Raw genomic sequence first — 19320 nt, 5'->3', positions numbered from 1 at the left:
GTTCTGGTCAGAAGTTTACATACACTCATATTTGTCCTGAGTATTATAGTCATTTTATACATCAATTAATGCATATATATGGGGGAGTAGAGTGATAATATGCAACTTTACTGAATTTTAAAACCAAGAACTGGGTGCAAATGTTCAAATTTACTCTGATCCACACAGGGTGAAAATTATACGGGCTAGATCAAACTGTAGAGATTATAGAGATACAGTCAGATGTTTATATGCACTCATTATGGGGATGGACCTAAGATTAATTTAGGGCTTTTATTGATGCATGGTGGTATGATGGTAACGTCAGTGAATCTAGAAAGAATGAATGGAATGAGCAAGATTTAATTTATAGGTGAGGGTCAGATATACACATATACCTCCACCAATATTTGATTAACCTTTCCTTAATAAGCTCCACTTCAACCACACTCTTTTTGCAGCCATCAACAAGCTTTCAGCATAACTCCTGGCTGGATATTTGACCTCTCTTTTTTACTGAGGGTGTCGATTTTATCAAAATTAGTTGGTTTCCTGCTACGGATTTGGTTTTTAAGCATAAGCCATATATTTTCAACAGTGTTGGGGTCAGATCCATTCCAAAGCCTTAATGTTTGCCACATCTAATCGAAAGCTAGTCTTGATTTGTGTTTGGGATCATTTACAATTTATGTGTCCAAGCATCTTGTTGATTTGTGGTGGATGTAGTCCTCTGTCTTCATTATTGACTCCACTCATCAACAAGTCAGAGCCTCAGTATGATGGAGCCACCACTGTGCTGGACAGTTGGTACAGTGTTTTTAGGCTTTGGAAGCCTCATCTTGGCTCCTTCAAACATGCTTCCTGTTATTTATGTATAGCGATTTCAAAGAACTTTGACTATGCTTATTAAAAGAGCAGCTTTTGGCCAACCCAGTTAAAATAATTCAGATGTTTTTACCGTAAAATAAAAACTCATTCAGCTCTTGCAGTTTATGTTGGCCCAATCCAGACATTACATGTTGATTGCAGCTTTTAGAATGCACATGTATTCCAGTATATGGTGAGTGGCTTGTTATTTTTGAACTGAGGATTTCCCTGTGGGAACACTATATCTGCTTCCAGATGGTTAACCTTCACTGGGTTGACATCAAACAAGGAAAATGAATGGTAGGCTTTTAAATATAACCCCAGGGTGACTGTATTTGCTCCCTGGTTGCTCAAATCAAGCATAAAACTCATATATTGACAACATGTTTTAATGAAGTATCACACTAAATCAGCCTTAATAACCAATCCTAATGTGGTTATTTTTTCCTTGCAGAAACGTGACTGCAGCAGGTCACGTTCAAGTCAATGAGTTCATCCCAGCCAACCTCCCCCCAAGCTATTTAAGTGTTTGGATTCCTCAAAGCACTGGCATTGGGGCATGCGTGGGAGGAAGAAATGGTAGCTATATTCTCATCAGTTGACCCTTACAGAACCATCAACAGTTCTGGCTCTGTTCTGTTGTTGAGAGTTTTTCTCTCTTCAAAGTTGAAATTACAAAAATGCCCCTGTCATAAGATCTGCATCCCTTAGCTTTTTGTCTGATTTCTCAGGCTGAGTAATGATGAAATGATTCGCTGGGGTTACTTTACATGTGCTCGTTTTGGAAGATGATAGCCTAAATATGGAAGTCAGTGTTAAATTTGGCTACGCTGGTTGTTCTAAAAACGTGCACGGACCTGCTTCATTATATCCATGACTTTATTCTGACATATGGCACAGAGAGAAACGTCCTGTAGATTGTGGGTTTTATTGTATTTTGATTAAATTTACTGTCGTTGGCTCTTACTAACTTTTAAGCGATCAGCCTGTTGACCAAATAACATCACCTTGCAGGCTTTGCATTGTTGGACTTTGTTGAAGGTAGCACACAAGTCTGTCTGCAGTGGTGACATTCTTTGAATCTTTGAGTCTGTGGAAGGTGAGATTGATGCAGATACAGTGCAATCATGTCAAGGTTACACCGTGGTATCTAAAAGTCAAAAGGCCTTCAGCTGCCTGACTTCTCATCTGTACGGTCGCAGATCCTAGAGATTATAGGAGACAAAGAGAACAAAAATATTTAATTTTGAAAACAAAACCATATAATAAGGATGGAACAGGTGACTGTGAACACCCCTTTAGGTTTGCTTCTGTAGGGTTTGGTTTCTGGGGAACCTCCCAGGATGACGTCTTTCCTGGATCTGGTTCTGATGCAACTTCGATTCAATTTGTTGGCTTCAATAGCTTACAGGTTTTTTTTTGTATTATACTTCATATTTATTAACACACTTCAACTGACCATATAAACGGCACATTTAAGGTTTTTGACAATAAAGAGACTACATTTCATTTCCTTAGAAAATAGAATCGTGTTTCAATAAAACCATTGTGTAGAGCCTCCCTTATCACATTCGAAGTCTTTAGAAGTGGTGACAGGTCCATTAAATGTATATTTTTCTGTGATTGAACCTTTTAGTATCATACGCAGAGGTTGGTAGTAATTAGTCACATTTACTGAGTTACATTTGCTTGAGTAACCTTTTGGAAAAAATTAAGGTTTTTTCTAGGAGTAGTTTTACCGCAGTGTACTTTTTACTTCTACTTGAGGTAAGTATTATTTTGAAGCAACGTTTCTCTACCCACCTCTTGTTACTTTACTGGGTGATGAACAAAGTTAAACAAGCTTAATTTTTTTAATATTTTCTATTTGCTGAGCCTGCTGAACCATTTGGAGGTCAAGTGACTATAAAGTAGACAATAGTTATTGTTACTGGAAGCACGTTGCAGTGTTCGGATATATATACATTACCTATTGTAAGTATGGGTTTCAAAAGTTTTATGTTGTGGAAAACTGAGATTTGAAAATGTGCTTTTTATTTGTGTTATTTTGCAGTGATGTGATTTATGTTTACTCATTCTTTATTTTATTACTGAGTACCAGAACCTGTACATACTCTTATATTTTGTCTGTGTGATTACATTATATTTATAAATTAAATCACATTAAACAGTTCTACTCAAGTACTCAGTACTTACCTGAGCAACATTTTGGATGACTATTTTTTTGCTTCTACTTTAGTAAAAATATTCTGGAGAAGTGCTACTCTACTCACCCCTATTTATACATAAATCTAAATTACATTTCACAGCCAACAAAGGAAGGTTTAATGTAATATAAAATAAGCTAAAATACTTATTTTTTACAAATTAAAATAATTATTACACTTGGTGGTGGCGGCATTATGATGTGGGGATGATTTTCTTCAGCAGGGACAGAGAAGCTGCTCAGTGTTATGATGAGAAGATGGATGGAGCTTAATACACAGCTATTAGGGAAGAAACCCTGTTAGACGCCGGGTAGGAGAGGCAGCCAAGAGGCCCATGGTACCTCAGGGGGAGCTGCACAGCCCAGGTGGAAGAAGCTGTTGCCAGGACAACTCTATCAATCTGCCCTTTGTGGGAGAGTGGCAAGAAGAAAGCCATTAATGAAAGGAAACCATAGGAAGTCCCCTTTAACAGTTTGCCACAAACCATGTAGCAAACACAGCTGAAAATGGAAATAGCTGCTCTGTTCAGATAAAATCAAAACGTTTTTGGCACATGCATGTGGTATAAAACTAACACTGCACAATACCCTGAACACAGGACATCCACCCTGAACTGGTTTACACAAAAGCATGTTCTTGTTATATGACCTAAACTTTAGACCTAGATTTGATTAAGAACCTTGTAGGATTGGACTTGGAAATTGACGTTCATTCAATCTGACTGATTAACCTGTTTTATAACGTAGAACGGGAAAAAGGTTCAGCCTCTAGAACCTGCTAATGGAGACAAGGTGGTACTACAAAGTATTGACTCAGATGTGCTAAATACCAATGCTCAGTTTTCAGCCCTTTATTAGTAGAAATGTTGAAATCCATGCATGCTTTCCCCCATCTTAGTCCATCACATCAAATCCCAATAAAATACACTGAAGTTTGTGGTAGTAACATGAAAAACAAAAATCAGTGGGCATGCATACTTTTGCAGGGCTGTGTGTATCCTACACCGCTTTGGAGATTTATTGTTAAGGTGAGAGTTGCTAATCTATGTCTGGAGAACAGAACAGGTACTTGGACTTCTGCCCTTTCGAGTGTATAAAACGTTTTGTTTTTTTTTATACTTTTTTTGTTTAAAGCACTTTTGAGTCATAGTATTTTACACTAAAGACTTGCAGAACATGAACACCTCGGCCATTGCTTCCACCACTGAATACGTTTTACCCAACTAATCCACAATGCCTTGATTTGTAACTGTACAGGTCCTTCTCAAAATATTAGCATATTGTGATAAAGTTCATTATTTTCCATAATGTAATGATGAAAATTTAACATTCATATATTTTAGATTCATTGCACACTAACTGAAATATTTCTGGTCTTTTATTGTCTTAATACGGATGATTGTGGCATACAGCTCATGAAAACCCAAAATTCCTATCTCACAAAATTAGCATATCATTAAAAGGGTCTCTAAACGAGCTATGAACCTAATCATCTGAATCAACGAGTTAACTCTAAACACCTGCAAAAGATTCCTGAGGCCTTTAAAACTCCCAGCCTGGTTCATCACTCAAAACCCCAATCATGGGTAAGACTGCCGACCTGACTGCTGTCCAGAAGGCCACTATTGACACCCTCAAGCAAGAGGGTAAGACACAGAAAGAAATTTCTGAACGAATAGGCTGTTCCCAGAGTGCTGTATCAAGGCACCTCAGTGGGAAATCTGTGGGAAGGAAAAAGTGTGGCAGAAAATGGTGCACAACGAGAAGAGGTGACCGGACCCTGAGGAAGATTGTGGAGAAGGACCGATTCCAGACCTTGGGGGTCCTGCGGAAGCAGTGGACTGAGTCTGGAATAGAAACATCCAGAGCCACCGTGCACAGGCGTGTGCAGGAAATGGGCTACAGGTGCCGCATTCCCCAGGTCAAGCCACTTTTGAACCAGAAACAGCAGCAGAAGCGCCTGACCTGGGCTACAGAGAAGCAGCACTGGACTGTTGCTCAGTGGTCCAAAGTACTTTTTTCGGATGAAAGCAAATTCTGCATGTCATTCGGAAATCAAGGTGCCAGAGTCTGGAGGAAGACTGGGGAGAAGGAAATGCCAAAATGCCAGAAGTCCAGTGTCAAGTACCCACAGTCAGTGATGGTCTGGGGTGCCGTGTCAGCTGCTGGTGTTGGTCCACTGTGTTTTATCAAGGGCAGGGTCAATGCAGCTAGCTATCAGGAGATTTTGGAGCACTTCATGCTTCCATCTGCTGAAAAGCTTTATGGAGATGAAGATTTCATTTTTCAGCACGACCTGGCACCTGCTCACAGTGTCAAAACCACTGGTAAATGGTTTACTGACCATGGTATCACTGTGCTCAATTGGCCTGCCAACTCTCCTGACCTGAACCCCATAGAGAATCTGTGGGATATTGTGAAGAGAACGTTGAGAGACTCAAGACCCAACACTCTGGATGAGCTAAAGGCCGCTATCGAAGCATCCTGGGCCTCCATAAGACCTCAGCAGTGCCACAGGCTGATTGCCTCCATGCCACGCCGCATTGAAGCAGTCATTTCTGCCAAAGGATTCCCGACCAAGTATTGAGTGCATAACTGTACATGATTATTTGAAGGTTGACGTTTTTTGTATTAAAAACACTTTTCTTGTATTGGTCGGATGAAATATGCTAATTTTGTGAGATAGGAATTTTGGGTTTTCATGAGCTGTATGCCAAAATCATCCGTATTAAGACAATAAAAGACCTGAAATATTTCAGTTAGTGTGCAATGAATCTAAAATATATGAATGTTAAATTTTCATCATTACATTATAGAAAATAATGAACTTTATCACATTATGCTAATATTTTGAGAAGAACCTGTATTTTATGCCCCTTTAAAATTGCACTACATTCAGTGCAGAGGTGGATATTATAGTTTTACTAAATAATTGTGGCAGCTGCAAGTGCTGTTATATTTTTGGTATGAGAGATACCTGGAGTTAATTTCTACTAGAATGAGAAATATGTAAGCAGATGTGCATATGAGAACTCTGAAAAGCTTACAAGGTTGGTATTTATTAGACAAGTTAAACTAACGGAGATCTGACATCACCACAGCACCTCTAAAAAGCTCTGGAACAGTTTTCATTTTTGGAAATTTGATCATTAAATCATATGTAGCACTGAGTTAATGTAACAGACATTTGTCCAGGTTTTTTTTTCTTTTATTATCTTTGTTTGATTTTCTGTATCATTGTAATGTTTTTCCTTGTGTACAGCGCCTTGACTGCCTTGTTGCTGAAAAGCACTATATAAATAAACTTATCAGAAATCCCTTTAGAGGAAGTTACCATCCTGTAAAACCTAAAACATGTTTGTAGTTTTCTCATGAAACGTGAACAGACACCAAAGATTTACCAAGATGTTAGGATTGAGGATTACATCAGACCAGATGTGCGCTCAGTAAATATTTCCTAGGTCTACCTTAAATTTAGTTTAACCACCAAAGCTTTATAATACTTCCCTGTCCTTCTGCAGCTGAAACAAGTTTATTTTTTTCCTGGAAAATGTAACACCATTTAATGCTCCATGTTTACCCCTTATTTTCAAGCTTGCTGCACATTATTTGTTTGCCTAATTAAAACAGAAAAACGCCTCTAGACCTGACTAATAATTTATTTCTCGGCTTCAGGACTGTTGTTGACCCGGTCGTGCAAGGCGGGGTTCATTCACAACAAACTGCCCTCTGTTTTCATCACAGTACAGTCTGGCCTGTTTCTTACATAAGCAGCTTAATCCAAATCAGGTCTGCACTTCATGCCTATAACTGGTGCACTGGACTGATTTGGTAAGAGCTGCAGCAGTAGCTGTGGGGTGACAGGGGTTTCCTGGATGCATGCAGGATTTAGTGGCTGGCGCCACCTGGTGGGAGTTTGTGGACGTGTGACCTTCGTCTGCTAAATGCATCTGCAACAAACACAGGCCAGTTTGACATCTGAGAAGCAGACGGATTGGGCTGGAGGCCCAGAGTGTAAGAGAACACGGCTTTGATAACGTCCGGGCCACCAGCAGACCATTACTGATTTTAACTCATCCATATGAATGGTATAGGTTTAAAGATTAATAAAAAGTCTAAGGAGTCAATATGCGGGTATAGTGGTAGGTGCACCTTAATTAAAAAGTAAATATCGCTTGCAGTTGGAACCCAGTCGGTGTTAATGTAAACACAAACGAACCACTTCCACTTAAAACAGATTAGAGATCACTTTAATGTAACAATATAGTGATTTTTAAGACTTACAGCAAGAAATAAAAATCTAATTTTAGATCATTTTAAACCGAGAGGAAGATAGCATCGTGGAATGATTGCAGTTGAAACAAAATAGATAAACATTAACACAAACATACACCTCTTAATACTGTGATCTGATAACATGTCTGCAAAAGTTGTTTTTGTTTTAAGGAACAGTTTGCCTCACAGGGGAATTTTCTTGTTTAAAACCTGAAGAATCTGGATAAAATAGATTACAGTACTTAAATATAAAAATAGACTCTGGATATCTTTGCTCCCATTTCACTCTCTGATTCAGTCTTGGAGGGACGGATGGAGATGGACGGATGGAGGTGTCCGGCGTGTCCACAGGTCTCTCAGTGGCACATTCGAGCAGTCATCTCTTTCTGTGGAAACACACGGACTCAACACAGTGAGTTGATCCTTAGAAAACCCAGGGCCAATGCTAAATACCATCACTGTTAAGGGTCCAAACATGAGTACACAAAATTTGAACGCCATATTATATAGATTCAATACAAGGAGACTGATTATTTCTGTTATTGATGATGAAAATGGCTTAGAGTTAATGAAAACCCAACATTTAGTTTTTCAGAAAACAACTTCGGCATTAAATACATCATAATGAGTCTATAAGATACACGAGTTTCATTTAATTACTCGACATCGAAGACAAATTCCTTGTTTTTACGCACAAACTTGGGCAATGGGGCGGATTCTGAAATAAATCAACGATTGGATGATATTCTGACTTATTGAGCTTCATCTGTATTACTATGACTGCAAATATGTGCATTAAGGTAAGATAGACTTTATAGATCTAACAATGGAGAAATTAATTTGTTACAGCAGCTCTTAGTAATACAAGTAGGGTGCAGATAGTTGTGCATCAAAGAACAAGGTAGTTGTGCAGAAAACAAGTAGTAATAATAACATAAAAAAAACTTGTGTATAGTAAAAAGTGGAGGTGATTGTGCTAAAGTGACAATTATTGCAGGTATTTACAAATACAGAGGTTATTGCACTTGTTATTATACAGTAGATACAGTGGTAGGGATGAAGGAGGTGAGGTGGCGCTTCTTCCTGCACCGAGAGCGTCTCAGTCGGCCACCGGAGGAGCTGCTCAGCTCCTCTACAGTCCGGTACAGTGGGTTTCATGTTTATTACGCTTTTGTATTTTTAATATTTTTCTTCATGCTTTAATGTCTACTTGATCTGCTAAAGTAAATCTGAACTGATTAACTTCTCATCTCATTTCCTAAAAATAAAAACAATGAATGAACAGAAACATAAATGCAGTTCAGAAAGTTTAGTTGCTGAACCACGGTAATTAATAAATTCCTTGTTGATCTGGAATTTACACTAAAGTTATACAAGTAAAAAAATAGAAATTTACACAATATTCCTGACACAAGAAAGGAAAATGTTCTACAGATTTCGTGTCAAAGAACAAGATGTTTTCATTCTGCAAGTTTAAATCAACCTCATTAACCCACAGCTGGAGCTAAACCCAGACAAGATTACAAGCAAATATTAACAAGGAGTTGAGGCAATATTGTAAATAATTTACATAATTATTTCTTTTAAAACCAGTGGGTTTCCACCCAAGCTCAGCTATTCACTGCAGAATGTGATTCAATTTATATACATTTTATAATACTTAAAATAAAGAACATTTTCAAAGATGTGTTCCTCATAATTTTACTGCTGTAATCTAAACTGGCGATCAAGCCACAAAAGAAAGTCCTCTGTTTTTGAGGCAGCACAGATGCTTTATAGAGCTTCCCTCCACTAATCACATGACACGATGTCGATGGATCAAAAACAGAAAATAGGTCACAAAAAAGGTTAAAGCCCTGAGTTTACAGTTCAAGCATCTGATCAGAGAGACCTAGTTTTTAGATCTGAGAAATGTCAAACCCAGATGCAACAGCACAAAAACATGTGGCTTCAAATCCATAAACAATTTCTCAGAGGGAGGAGGGGGGGCTTCAGTTTCAGCATGCCCAAAAGGCTGCAAAGGAGGACTACCGGTATATACAACCTGCATTGGTGGTTTAAAATTAATGGGAAAATGTAGAGCAAACTTTAGTTCAGACCCGACAAAAATGTCATGAAATTTTTGGTTAAAACAGAAAAGGAAATGAACCAACCTACAGGGTTGTCTGTGTTTTTGTTTTTGGCTGAAAAGCTTAAAAGGCAGCAACGAGAAGTTTGCATAATGCAGATTTTCCCATTCATGCGAACCAGGAAGCCAATATTTTTATCAGTCACTAACACAGAACAGGTCACGCCCTGCTTTACTTTCATTTTCTGTTTGAGGATAATCAGACGCATCTCAATAAATCGGCACATCAGCAAGAATTTAAAGGATTTCTGTAAGTCAATTCAAAAAGTGAACCTTGTATCGTATAGATTAATTACATACGCTGCATTTATCACAATTAAATTTAATAATTATGGCTTAAAGCTAATTAAGACCCCAGATTGTGTTTCTCAGAAAATTTAAAGATTACACAAAACTTAAATAAAAAAAGAAAAGGTCAGCCTAGTGAAAAGTGTGTGCATGTACTATAGATTATATACCTGGTTGGACCTCCTTCAAGCCCAGTAATACAATGGTCATTAATCTAGGCAGTGCAGTGGCAGTGCCCACCAGTGCAAATTCCTGCTGGAAAATGAAATAGCATCTCCATTAAGTTTATCAGCAGAAGGAAGCATCAAGTGCTCTAATATTTCCTGGCAGTCGGCTACACTGACTTTGGATTTGTTAAACATAGCGGACCAAAACCAGCAGACAAAAACGGCTTCTCAAATCAACACAGACTGTGGAAACTTCACCAGACCTCAACATGGACTCTGTACCTCTCCACTCTTCCTCCAGACTCTGGGACCTTCATTTTCAGATGAATTGGAACCTGAAAAGAGGACTTTGGACCGCTGAGCACCAGTCCAGTCCTTTGAATCCATAGTTCAGGACACTTCTGATGCCTTACCTGGGCAGGCTCTTGAAACACTGACTTCAGCTGTGGTCCACGTCATGTGAGTCTCCCTCGAACTCTTGAATGGGCTTTGCCTCCCAATCCTTTGAAGCTGTGGTTATCCCTGTTGCTTGCACACCTATTTCTACCACAGTTTTTCTTTGCACTCAACTTTCCAAAAATAGAGCCCTCTGAACAGCAAGCTTCTTTAGCGATGGCACGTTGTGGTTTGTCCTCCTTATGGCTGTCTTCCTATGATTGTGTGACCATAACACAACATTTCTGTAGGAATTCAGTTTCCCTCCCCAAAAAAAAAATCTCCTATGTCATATTAAAATTGACTTAGAAACTGAACTTAAGAGGTTTTCATTAGCTGTAAGCCAAAACCATGAAAATGAATAGAATAAATGCCTGTTACAAAATATAAATGCTGTTTAATCAGTTTGATTTTGTTTTAATTGAACTACTGAAATAAATCAACTTTTTAAAATACCCAAGCATATATCAGATTTTGAAATTTAAGCATCTAAATGTAGTAAAACAATCTTAAGCAGATGTTTGGGAGCGTTGTGAAAGGCTGTTCTTACACAGTTTGACCTCTAGCAGCACCAACAGCTTTGTTTATTATTTTATTATATTGATAAATTCATTCCACCCGTTTTATCAAAAATAAACAGATTTTTAATGTCAAAATATTTAGGCCACCTAATCGCAAAGAAAACATCTTTAGCAAATATTCCTGTATGAAGTTATATATTTTAATATAATTGAATCACCTGAGCAAACACCGGATCTTTAATTAATAATACTTATTGCACCTATCATAGGGATGTTTGCTTTATGATCTGACCTCCTTTAAACCCCGTTAAGTGTTTAATTTCTCAGCGTTCAGAAATTGACTCACCAGGGGTTCCAGTTCTTTGTGGTCCGTCAGGTTGAACTCAGTGACGAAGTAATAGAAATGCTTGTAGCAGGTGTTGACATGAGCCTCGGCGCCCATCTGGGTGACACGGTCAAAGTGGTGGATGTAGACGTGGACAAACACCCGGAACAGGCGTGACAAAATCTTCTTAGCCACCTGCATGAAGCACTTAGGGAAGGGAGTACCTGGGAGGGGAGCAGATGGAGCGCGCTGCAGTCAATCCATGAGACTCATTTACTGTTTGCACCACAGAATAAACACATTTACAAGAAAGCATTTAATTAAAACAGAGTTTCTCAGTGTTAGTCCTCTCAGGCTCCTCTGATTGGACACCAGCTGGCTAAAAGATGTGATGAGTGTCGTCTTTTAGTAACAAGCCTCGTTTATTAAAACAAAAGAGTCATCCTGCTTCGACAAAATTAACCGTATGGGAGGAAGTAGTTCAAGTGCAGGAGCCCATCAGAGCTTGTTTCTATTCATAGTGCACTGGGCATGGTGTGACCCATTTTTTAATCCATCGCCTGGATGTTTCTGTTGGTAAGTCAGCGGTTGAGCTGGAGCAGAGGGCATGCATACATGCAGAGATAATATTCAACCAAGAATGCCACTGCCACGGATTTACTCGAGCCTCAATGTTTGCAATGTGAAACACAGAAGGTAATCCAATATATGTGGCCTTGCAGAGTGTAGGAAATACAAAGGCTTCTCATTTTGGATAACACAATAATTTTTATTTTATTTTTTACACAGGTTACCTTTAATAGTCTCTCTTATTTGCTCTTTAATCAACTTGCACCCAGTGGATTAGATTAAAGCTGATTTTTCCAGGTCAGTCATTAAACCATAAATCATATTTACCCATTACAGCTCAGGCTCATCTCCTTGGTAAATAACTTGTGTGTCTGCAAACAATTCATAAATTGTGTAAACTCAGCTACCTACTAAACTATATCATGTACGTTCTGCACCATTATCTGAACCGATGGTCCATATCGATACCTGCTCTGTCTCAGACACTGTGTTTAAATCACATTATTCTAACTCATGTTTATTTTATTGTTCCTGCCATATTGTTTCTGATGCACGTGCCGTTTTAAGCTTTGGAAATTATATCTTTGCTATAAAAAGCTAATAATTGAATAAATCATCTATCAAGGCCTGACAAGATTATTTAACGTAATCAGGTACGTCAACTATAACAATCAAACTAATTTATAGTCAACATCATAGTTTGTTCTTTTGCATTTTCTCAAAACGAAAAAAGCTGATTTCATCTGTTCATCTGTCAGCAGTTTAGGCTTCATCTCAGCAAGGTTTAAAACAAGCATAGTGGATAAAACGTCTACTTTCATTTTAAACGAACCTTTTGTAAATTTGCAAAGGAGGAAGCGGTCTTAAATATAGGAGAACTTCAAGTGAAGGTTCAGACTCTCTGTAAGGTTTCAAGGTGAATCACATCAACACAAGCGCCGCGCATGAAGAGCTGTGGCCGCTGATGAGGTGATGATAAGGACAAACCCACAGTCGGGCTTTTTAAGCTGCTGAACGCGCTCTATGAAATTAAACATTTTCCGTCTGCTACGTTTTCCTCTGACGTGTTTATGAAAAGGTTCAGGTGCATGCTTGACTGATCAACTCTGCAGCCGGCAAGAACTGTTTTATTTCATCCAGGTTTGTTAAATTTAACTGTGGATAGAAATGGGTTATTTTCACTTCAGATTTGCACCCATGAACTGCACATAACCGAGGCCTATTTCTATTTGTTTCTAGGTCTGTCTCATCAAATCGGACATTTTTGAATACTCAGCCGTTTTTATTTGGTAATACATAAATTATTTTATTTAGTTCTGTCATGCTGTAGAACCTTAAAAGTATAACTTATACTTCAAAGTGTAAAAATCTGCATACATTTTATTTTGAAGCAGGCATCAAATGCTAAAGTTTATTGTATAACGAAATGTTCAAGTATTTCCTAAGAATTGCTGCTCCATAAATGTCAGCAAACCTGCATTTTTAAGCAGAACTTTAAAACAAAATAAATCTTCCTGAATATTTTCTGTTCTGGGTCCAGAAATGTATAGGCAAGTTTAGTGGTTTAGCTTTATTTTTGTATTTATTATTACTACTTTTTTCTTTTTTTACACAGAGACTTTTAGAAACTGAGATTATGGTAATCCCAGTTATTACCGTGGTTCATGCAACCATTAGGGTTTGCCTGTATTATATTGGCTGTGATGCAAGAGCATAAATAGATGCAGCTTGGAAGCCCTTTCAACTAGTTTCTGATCAAACCTAAAGCATATGTCCGTTGATATTTCACTATAAACAGGTGGTGGCTTGGATCACCTAAATATAAACTGAGTTTTCTGCATTCGAAAAACCTTTCGCCAAGCCCTGCAATGCAATGAAGCAAACAGCCAATCACTTACCAACGTTGGTAGGGAAGATATTCTCATTGTTGATTTGTACCTCAATCCAATCCATGAGCAGGCTCATGTATTTAGGGGCTGACAGGGTGGTGGGCCTCTTGTACTTGTGCTCATCTTGCCAGCGGTATTCATACTTGGACCCACCGGACATGACGGGGCAGGTTTGATCGGTGCACGAGTCACTGATGGTGCCGTAGATGAGGTTGATGCGGTTGAAGAAGTCCACCACGTGGACAGCCACCCAGTCGTTGAGGTCCTCACCGTGGGGCAGCTGCACTGCCTGCTTCAGGTCCAGGCCTGCGTTCAGAGACGCCTGGGCTTTCTTGTGCAGCTCAAAGCGCTGCGTGCCCGGCTCGAACTTGCGCTTGGGCCGGAATGTCCTGTCTTTGTTGAAAACTTGCTTCAGGGCCATAGACATGGTGGCCTATGATGAATGCCTCTGGTGAATTATTTATGGTTGAGATGGAAGCGGTCAAGAGGTTGCGTAAACAACCTGTGCGGACGTTTTTGTTGTGGAACACTTTTGGTATCTGCTTCTTATCCTGCATATAGGAGAATCAAAATAATATTCAGATTAATATACCAATATTTAGACTGAAGGTTGTACTTCCTGTTCAATCTGATACTGAGGTAGCAGAAATATAGGATTACAAATGCGGTGGAAAAGCTGTTTCTGCCAAGCAAAGCTGTTCTTTGAGGTTTATTTACCCCCCCCAAGGACACAACAGGTTATTTTAAAAAAGGTAAATTACATCATCTATGCATCAAAGCAAACATATAGACCTAACTGTTCCCTGATTTCTAGAAAAAAAAAGAAAAAGTGCAATAAAGAAAGAAAGAAAATAAAGTTGATTTTGTGATACACTTCAATCATAGCAGATCAGTGAATTATCACATTATTGAACAAACCTGGGTATCTAAATGTCCTGGGCTGGAAAACTCTGGCTGGATCTTCTCCACACAAATCTTAATATGCTTTCAGTTTTAAAAAACTGGCTTTATTTTACAGGCGACTGCTATCCTTTTTGTTTTGGGTCAACAGCATTGAGCTGCAGACTCTTTAACACCCTGAGGTTCACAGTCAGAAACCTTTTCTGGTTGGCACATGTACAAAAAAAACCTGCTGTTCTGGTTCAAAACTGTGCAGAGGATAACTAACAATGTATCATTTAACAATTTACCAGGTAGGGGGGAGGGATAGGGGTCAGGGTCAGATGTCTGACCCCTGTTCTCAGGGATGTGGGATTGTATTAACATCAGACTAGATACTGGTTGAAATACAAGAACTTCATCATTTTCTGACTTTTGTTTTCCTAAAAGGTCATTTACAGTAAGAAAATATATATTTTCAATTGTCTGCATTAAAACAAATCTTGCTCAAGGTTAATTTTAATTATTAAACATTTTAGCAAGTATGTTATCCATGTGATTCATTTTTCAGATTTTATCAAAAATATATTAAATTTGTTTCTAATCTTGTCTTTAGTCAGTCTTGTTAATGTTTTCAACAAAGTGTTTGGCGTACATGCCTTATTAGACTGCACAGAGTGCAGTTTCCATTAAAAACGGGAATTCATTCAAAAGGTTTAACTATAATGTTTGTTTTAAGATTTATCAAATTATGTTTGTTGAATGTTTCATGATTCATTTAACATTTAGTTAAACTAAGCGTTTTTTATGACTCTGGGTCACAGCTTTTTCCAGGTTTCATTGAATGAGCCCCATGTTAATACAGTCTGAGGTCAGTTATAATCAGAAGACGGGGTTTTCAACCATGCTGCCCCTCCACCAAATATACTGAACATCAACAAAGAACATAAATAACTTAAAATTGCTCTCAATCAATGTTGCTTCCATTTTTCCCACAGAGGAGTAAAGGTAATCATGACATTCATAAAAACATATATTTTGATACATTACATTAGGGTTGAAACAATCTTTAAAGGGAGTGTTTTTTGTGCCCAGTGGACCCAGATGGGGCAAATTATTAACAACTTTGAGAGTCCAAGGATTGGACAATAAGCCACTGAAAATTTTAAATTTACATTTATGTGATGAGGGAAAACTAAAATGAACTTTGTGTGTTTTTTCTTAAATAAAATGAGAATTTAACCAGTAAAATAGCACTGAAGGGGTTAAAACCTCTGAAATTTTATTAATATTTTTAATGTAGTGTAGTTGTGACAAAATTGCATTAACTGGGAAACTGAAAATATATATTAATACATTATAGTTTTAAATGGCAGTTTTTGTGTCCTGGAGATACGGAGGGAGCACAAAATGAAGGAACCCTTCAAAGGTTAATAGCTTGAAATGAAAGACAACTTTAGCTGAACTTAATCTGTAACAATGTAATGCCAGTGGGTTTAAATACATTAAGAACAGGTTAAATAAATCTACTGATGAAGGTAAAACAGCATTACTTCCACATTAAAGATGAAACATGGTGCCTCCGTGAGTCATTTCCTACTTCAGAGCCCTGCAAGCCCTAATATGCTCAATAACCACTAAAACGAAGGAAGCAGCCTGTGAGCTTTGCAACTTCACGTTAGTGCGATTATTTAGATCCCCGTCTGAAATATAAGCATCACCCTCCTCATAACAATGCGGATTTGTGTCGTTTTTAGCTCATTTTCCAGGATGAAAGCCCGGAGATTAAAACAGCGGGGCACATGACGACTGTTCGTGAAGTTTGTTCGTGACGCTTCAATCCGCCCTCGGACTTGTTGCTGAAGAACACCTCAAAAACCCACCAGCTAAATAATAATAAAACACAAGAAACCCAATATATCTGCAGCTAATCCACACTGCAATTATTATTAAAAGCAACCAGAAACAGCATCAGTTATCTGAGACGGTCTGATCAAACGGTGCGGTTGAAAGCCACTTTCCCGAACTTACTTGTTCCGCCTTGACGTTTCCTTCGGTCTTTTGCCAAAAAGAAATACACGATAACTCGTCGATAACTGTACGTCAGTGATATGCGCGACCTACATTATGAGTACAGGCGACAAAACATGCTTTAAGGTTGGTGATAAATCAATAAACACACCACTTTAATGAAGAAACTAACGGCTGACTCCTCCCTGTGATACGAAAAGTATACCACCGCAAAGTTAGCGGAAACACCAGCGATTTCCGGTTTGAATTTTCAGAATAATCGACCAAAATGGACACAAATTCTCCAGGTTTTTATTAACATGTAAAAATGTTACGTGGATATTAAATAATGACTCTAACCCAGTCTTAACCAGGTTCTACACACACGAATAAAGCTTTAGGGACATTTTTGTTATAAAATTAGAGATGAATAGAACGTATTTTACTTTCGCACAATTTAATTTCTGGCAGTTGTTTACAGAGAACAGATTAGATAACAGATTAGGGATCTACACATATCTTTGAGATGTTAAAACCAGCCAGTCTATTCCTACAGCTGGCATTTTTTTAAACACGTAAGAGAAAATGTGCAGGAAGGAATAAACTGGTCGTCTTCATCTTCGTTTAAATGCTATTTGGGGTTGACATATACTGCAAACATGTGCCTCTCTCATATTTCTCTTTTTTAACTACCAAAATATTTATTATTTGAATCGCTTTCATGTATGTAGACTAACTCCACATATTCTTGTTTCAGTCTTGTTTCGGGTACAAATCCGTAGTACATATAACGATTAAACCCTTATTTTGAAAAAAACATTTAACAACTTCCGCACTCGTTCAATGTTGCCTAGCAAGACAGAGGCACTTCCTCTGCTAAAATGTGTCACAGAGCATGAAGAGGGCCTATAAGACTAACCTCATTTATTTCATAACGCAGTCTAAGTAAACCACAGTTTATAATGTTTAAACTACTGAAAAATAAGAAAACACCACTATTGAACTTTTTATTGCTCACAAATCTATTTAAAGGCTCCTAGCACAACCTACTTTTCTATAAGTAGGCTTCAGATGATGAAATGCAACACAAGACACCCTAAATGGCTGTGAGACTTGAGAGACTTGTTGATATTTTTACTTATCCATCTATGGATGAGGTTGGGTTGCAGAGATAACTGGTCCAGGAGGTGAAATACAGATTTGAAACCCTCTACAACTCATTTGTGGGTATCCTGAGCATCCCCCAGTTCAGAAAGCCCATATCTGTGTCAGGGTTTCTTCCCACTGGTACATCTGCAATATCTGGAGGGCATCGGGATCAGTTGCTCGAACCACCTCAGCTGAGTCTCCTTTAAAAGTTTGAAGCTCCATTTCTTTACTAGTCCGATTAAGCCACTTGTATCCAGGATATCATGCTTAAGCTCATGATATTTATCTTATGATCATAGGAAAGGGTCTTAATGACAATGGACAGATCAACTAAAAGCTTTACCTTAGAAGCTCAGTTCATTCTTTACTATGACAGACAAGAGCTGCACCCTCATTTCTGCGAAGCTCCAATCTGTTAGCCCAATGTATGAAACGTCAGATTCTAGAGTAACATTCGAAGTCTGAGAAGTCTCCAAAGTCTCCATCTTGTGGGATATACATGTAGCACCTCCCCTGGAAGCCCTCCAGAAGACATCATGACCAGATGTGCAGACCACGGTAACTAACCTTTTTTTCCATGAGGAGAAACCAGCTGTTAGCTGCTCAATAATAGCTGAGCTCTTCCTCATTGAGCATCTAAGAAATGCTGTTTCTCCTCATTGAATCAGCCTATTCCAATGGGAAGTAAATTAATAGTTTTATATCTACACTAATAGATTTTTGACTTTTTTGTCACTTTGTCCTAAAGAATGTATTGAATAGAAAACAGAATAAACTTTTATTAGTGGCTTTCTAATGTGAAGTAACACTCTAGTTACCCCAAGTCCTCTTCTGATTGGCTGAAGAGCTCTCCTGGAAGCATTGGTGACAAAAGGAGAGTTGAATCCAAGGAGACCCAGAACACAGAACCAGAATACCCAACTTTAAGCATTAAATCAGAACATGGACTGATCACCCTGTTGAGATTCGGTTGTCAGTTTTTTTTTATCTAAAAAAAAAAAAACAAGTCCCACTATTCAACATGGCTCTAAATCAAAAGGGAGGAACCACAAAAGCATGGAACAAACTGAGTCAGAACCAACAGCCTACCAGTCTGAATGGTCTTTTGGATCAACTCAAGAACAACAGTTGTGCTGAGAGACGGGACCGTGCAAGCCACGTGAACAGAGTTCCAAACTGGTTCTGTAAGGGGTGCACAAGCCTGAATTCAGACAATATTATTTCACCCCAATTGATAAACGTTAGGTGGAACTCCAAATTAGGCCACATGGCATGTTCTCTAAATTCCCAAAAGACAGGTAAGCATTTAAAATAGATTTTTCCCAAGTGAAATTAGCATTCTGAATGTTCAGTTCCCCAGCCAGAAACTTCCCCTTTCAGACTGTGACGATAGTTTGTGGTACAGCTCACTGTAGTATCTTTGCTCTTTAGATTTGTTACTACCCTAATTACTTCTATAATCCTTGGTTGAAGTATAAATACAATGACTGATTCTAAGAAATAAGCAAAAATGTTTTTGTTTCTTTAAATTTGTAATAGTGATAATTCAGTGGTGGGGAAAGACATGAAATATTTAGTTTTAATAATAACAGTTATTAAAAAAAGTAAATTAAAACACTACTTTCTTTAAAT

General features: G+C 38.2%; 1 protein-coding gene across 2 annotated transcripts; it reads right to left on the bottom strand.

The window, feature by feature from the left end:
- Window positions 1–7280: 7280 nt before the first annotated feature.
- Window positions 7281–16799, bottom strand: mob3a (MOB kinase activator 3A). 2 transcript variants are annotated; one of them, XM_047375901.1, is made up of 3 exons: window positions 16712–16799; window positions 11213–14201; window positions 7281–7713 (listed from the first exon to the last, which is right to left on the bottom strand). In XM_047375901.1, exon 2 carries the CDS (start codon window positions 14075–14077, stop codon window positions 13652–13654), a length of 426 nt encoding a protein of 141 aa, XP_047231857.1. In that variant the 5' UTR covers window positions 14078–14201; window positions 16712–16799; the 3' UTR covers window positions 7281–7713; window positions 11213–13651. The 2 variants fall into 2 exon arrangements, with proteins under 2 accessions (XP_047231857.1, XP_047231856.1); XM_047375900.1 differs by having other exon boundaries at window positions 16561–16794.
- Between the last annotated feature and the right edge of the window lie 2521 nt (window positions 16800–19320).

This window comes from Girardinichthys multiradiatus, chromosome 9 (genome assembly GCF_021462225.1).
Source record: "Girardinichthys multiradiatus isolate DD_20200921_A chromosome 9, DD_fGirMul_XY1, whole genome shotgun sequence".
In the NCBI taxonomy this organism is placed as follows: domain Eukaryota; kingdom Metazoa; phylum Chordata; class Actinopteri; order Cyprinodontiformes; family Goodeidae; genus Girardinichthys; species Girardinichthys multiradiatus.
Note: the sequence above shows the minus strand (reverse complement) of the source record. Positions and strands in the feature narration are given on the sequence as shown.

Bases quoted from the DNA above. Each gene is read 5' to 3' on its own strand.
- mob3a (XM_047375901.1), bottom strand. From the start codon at position 14,077: ATGTCTATGGCCCTGAAGCAAGTTTTCAACAAAGACAGGACATTCCGG.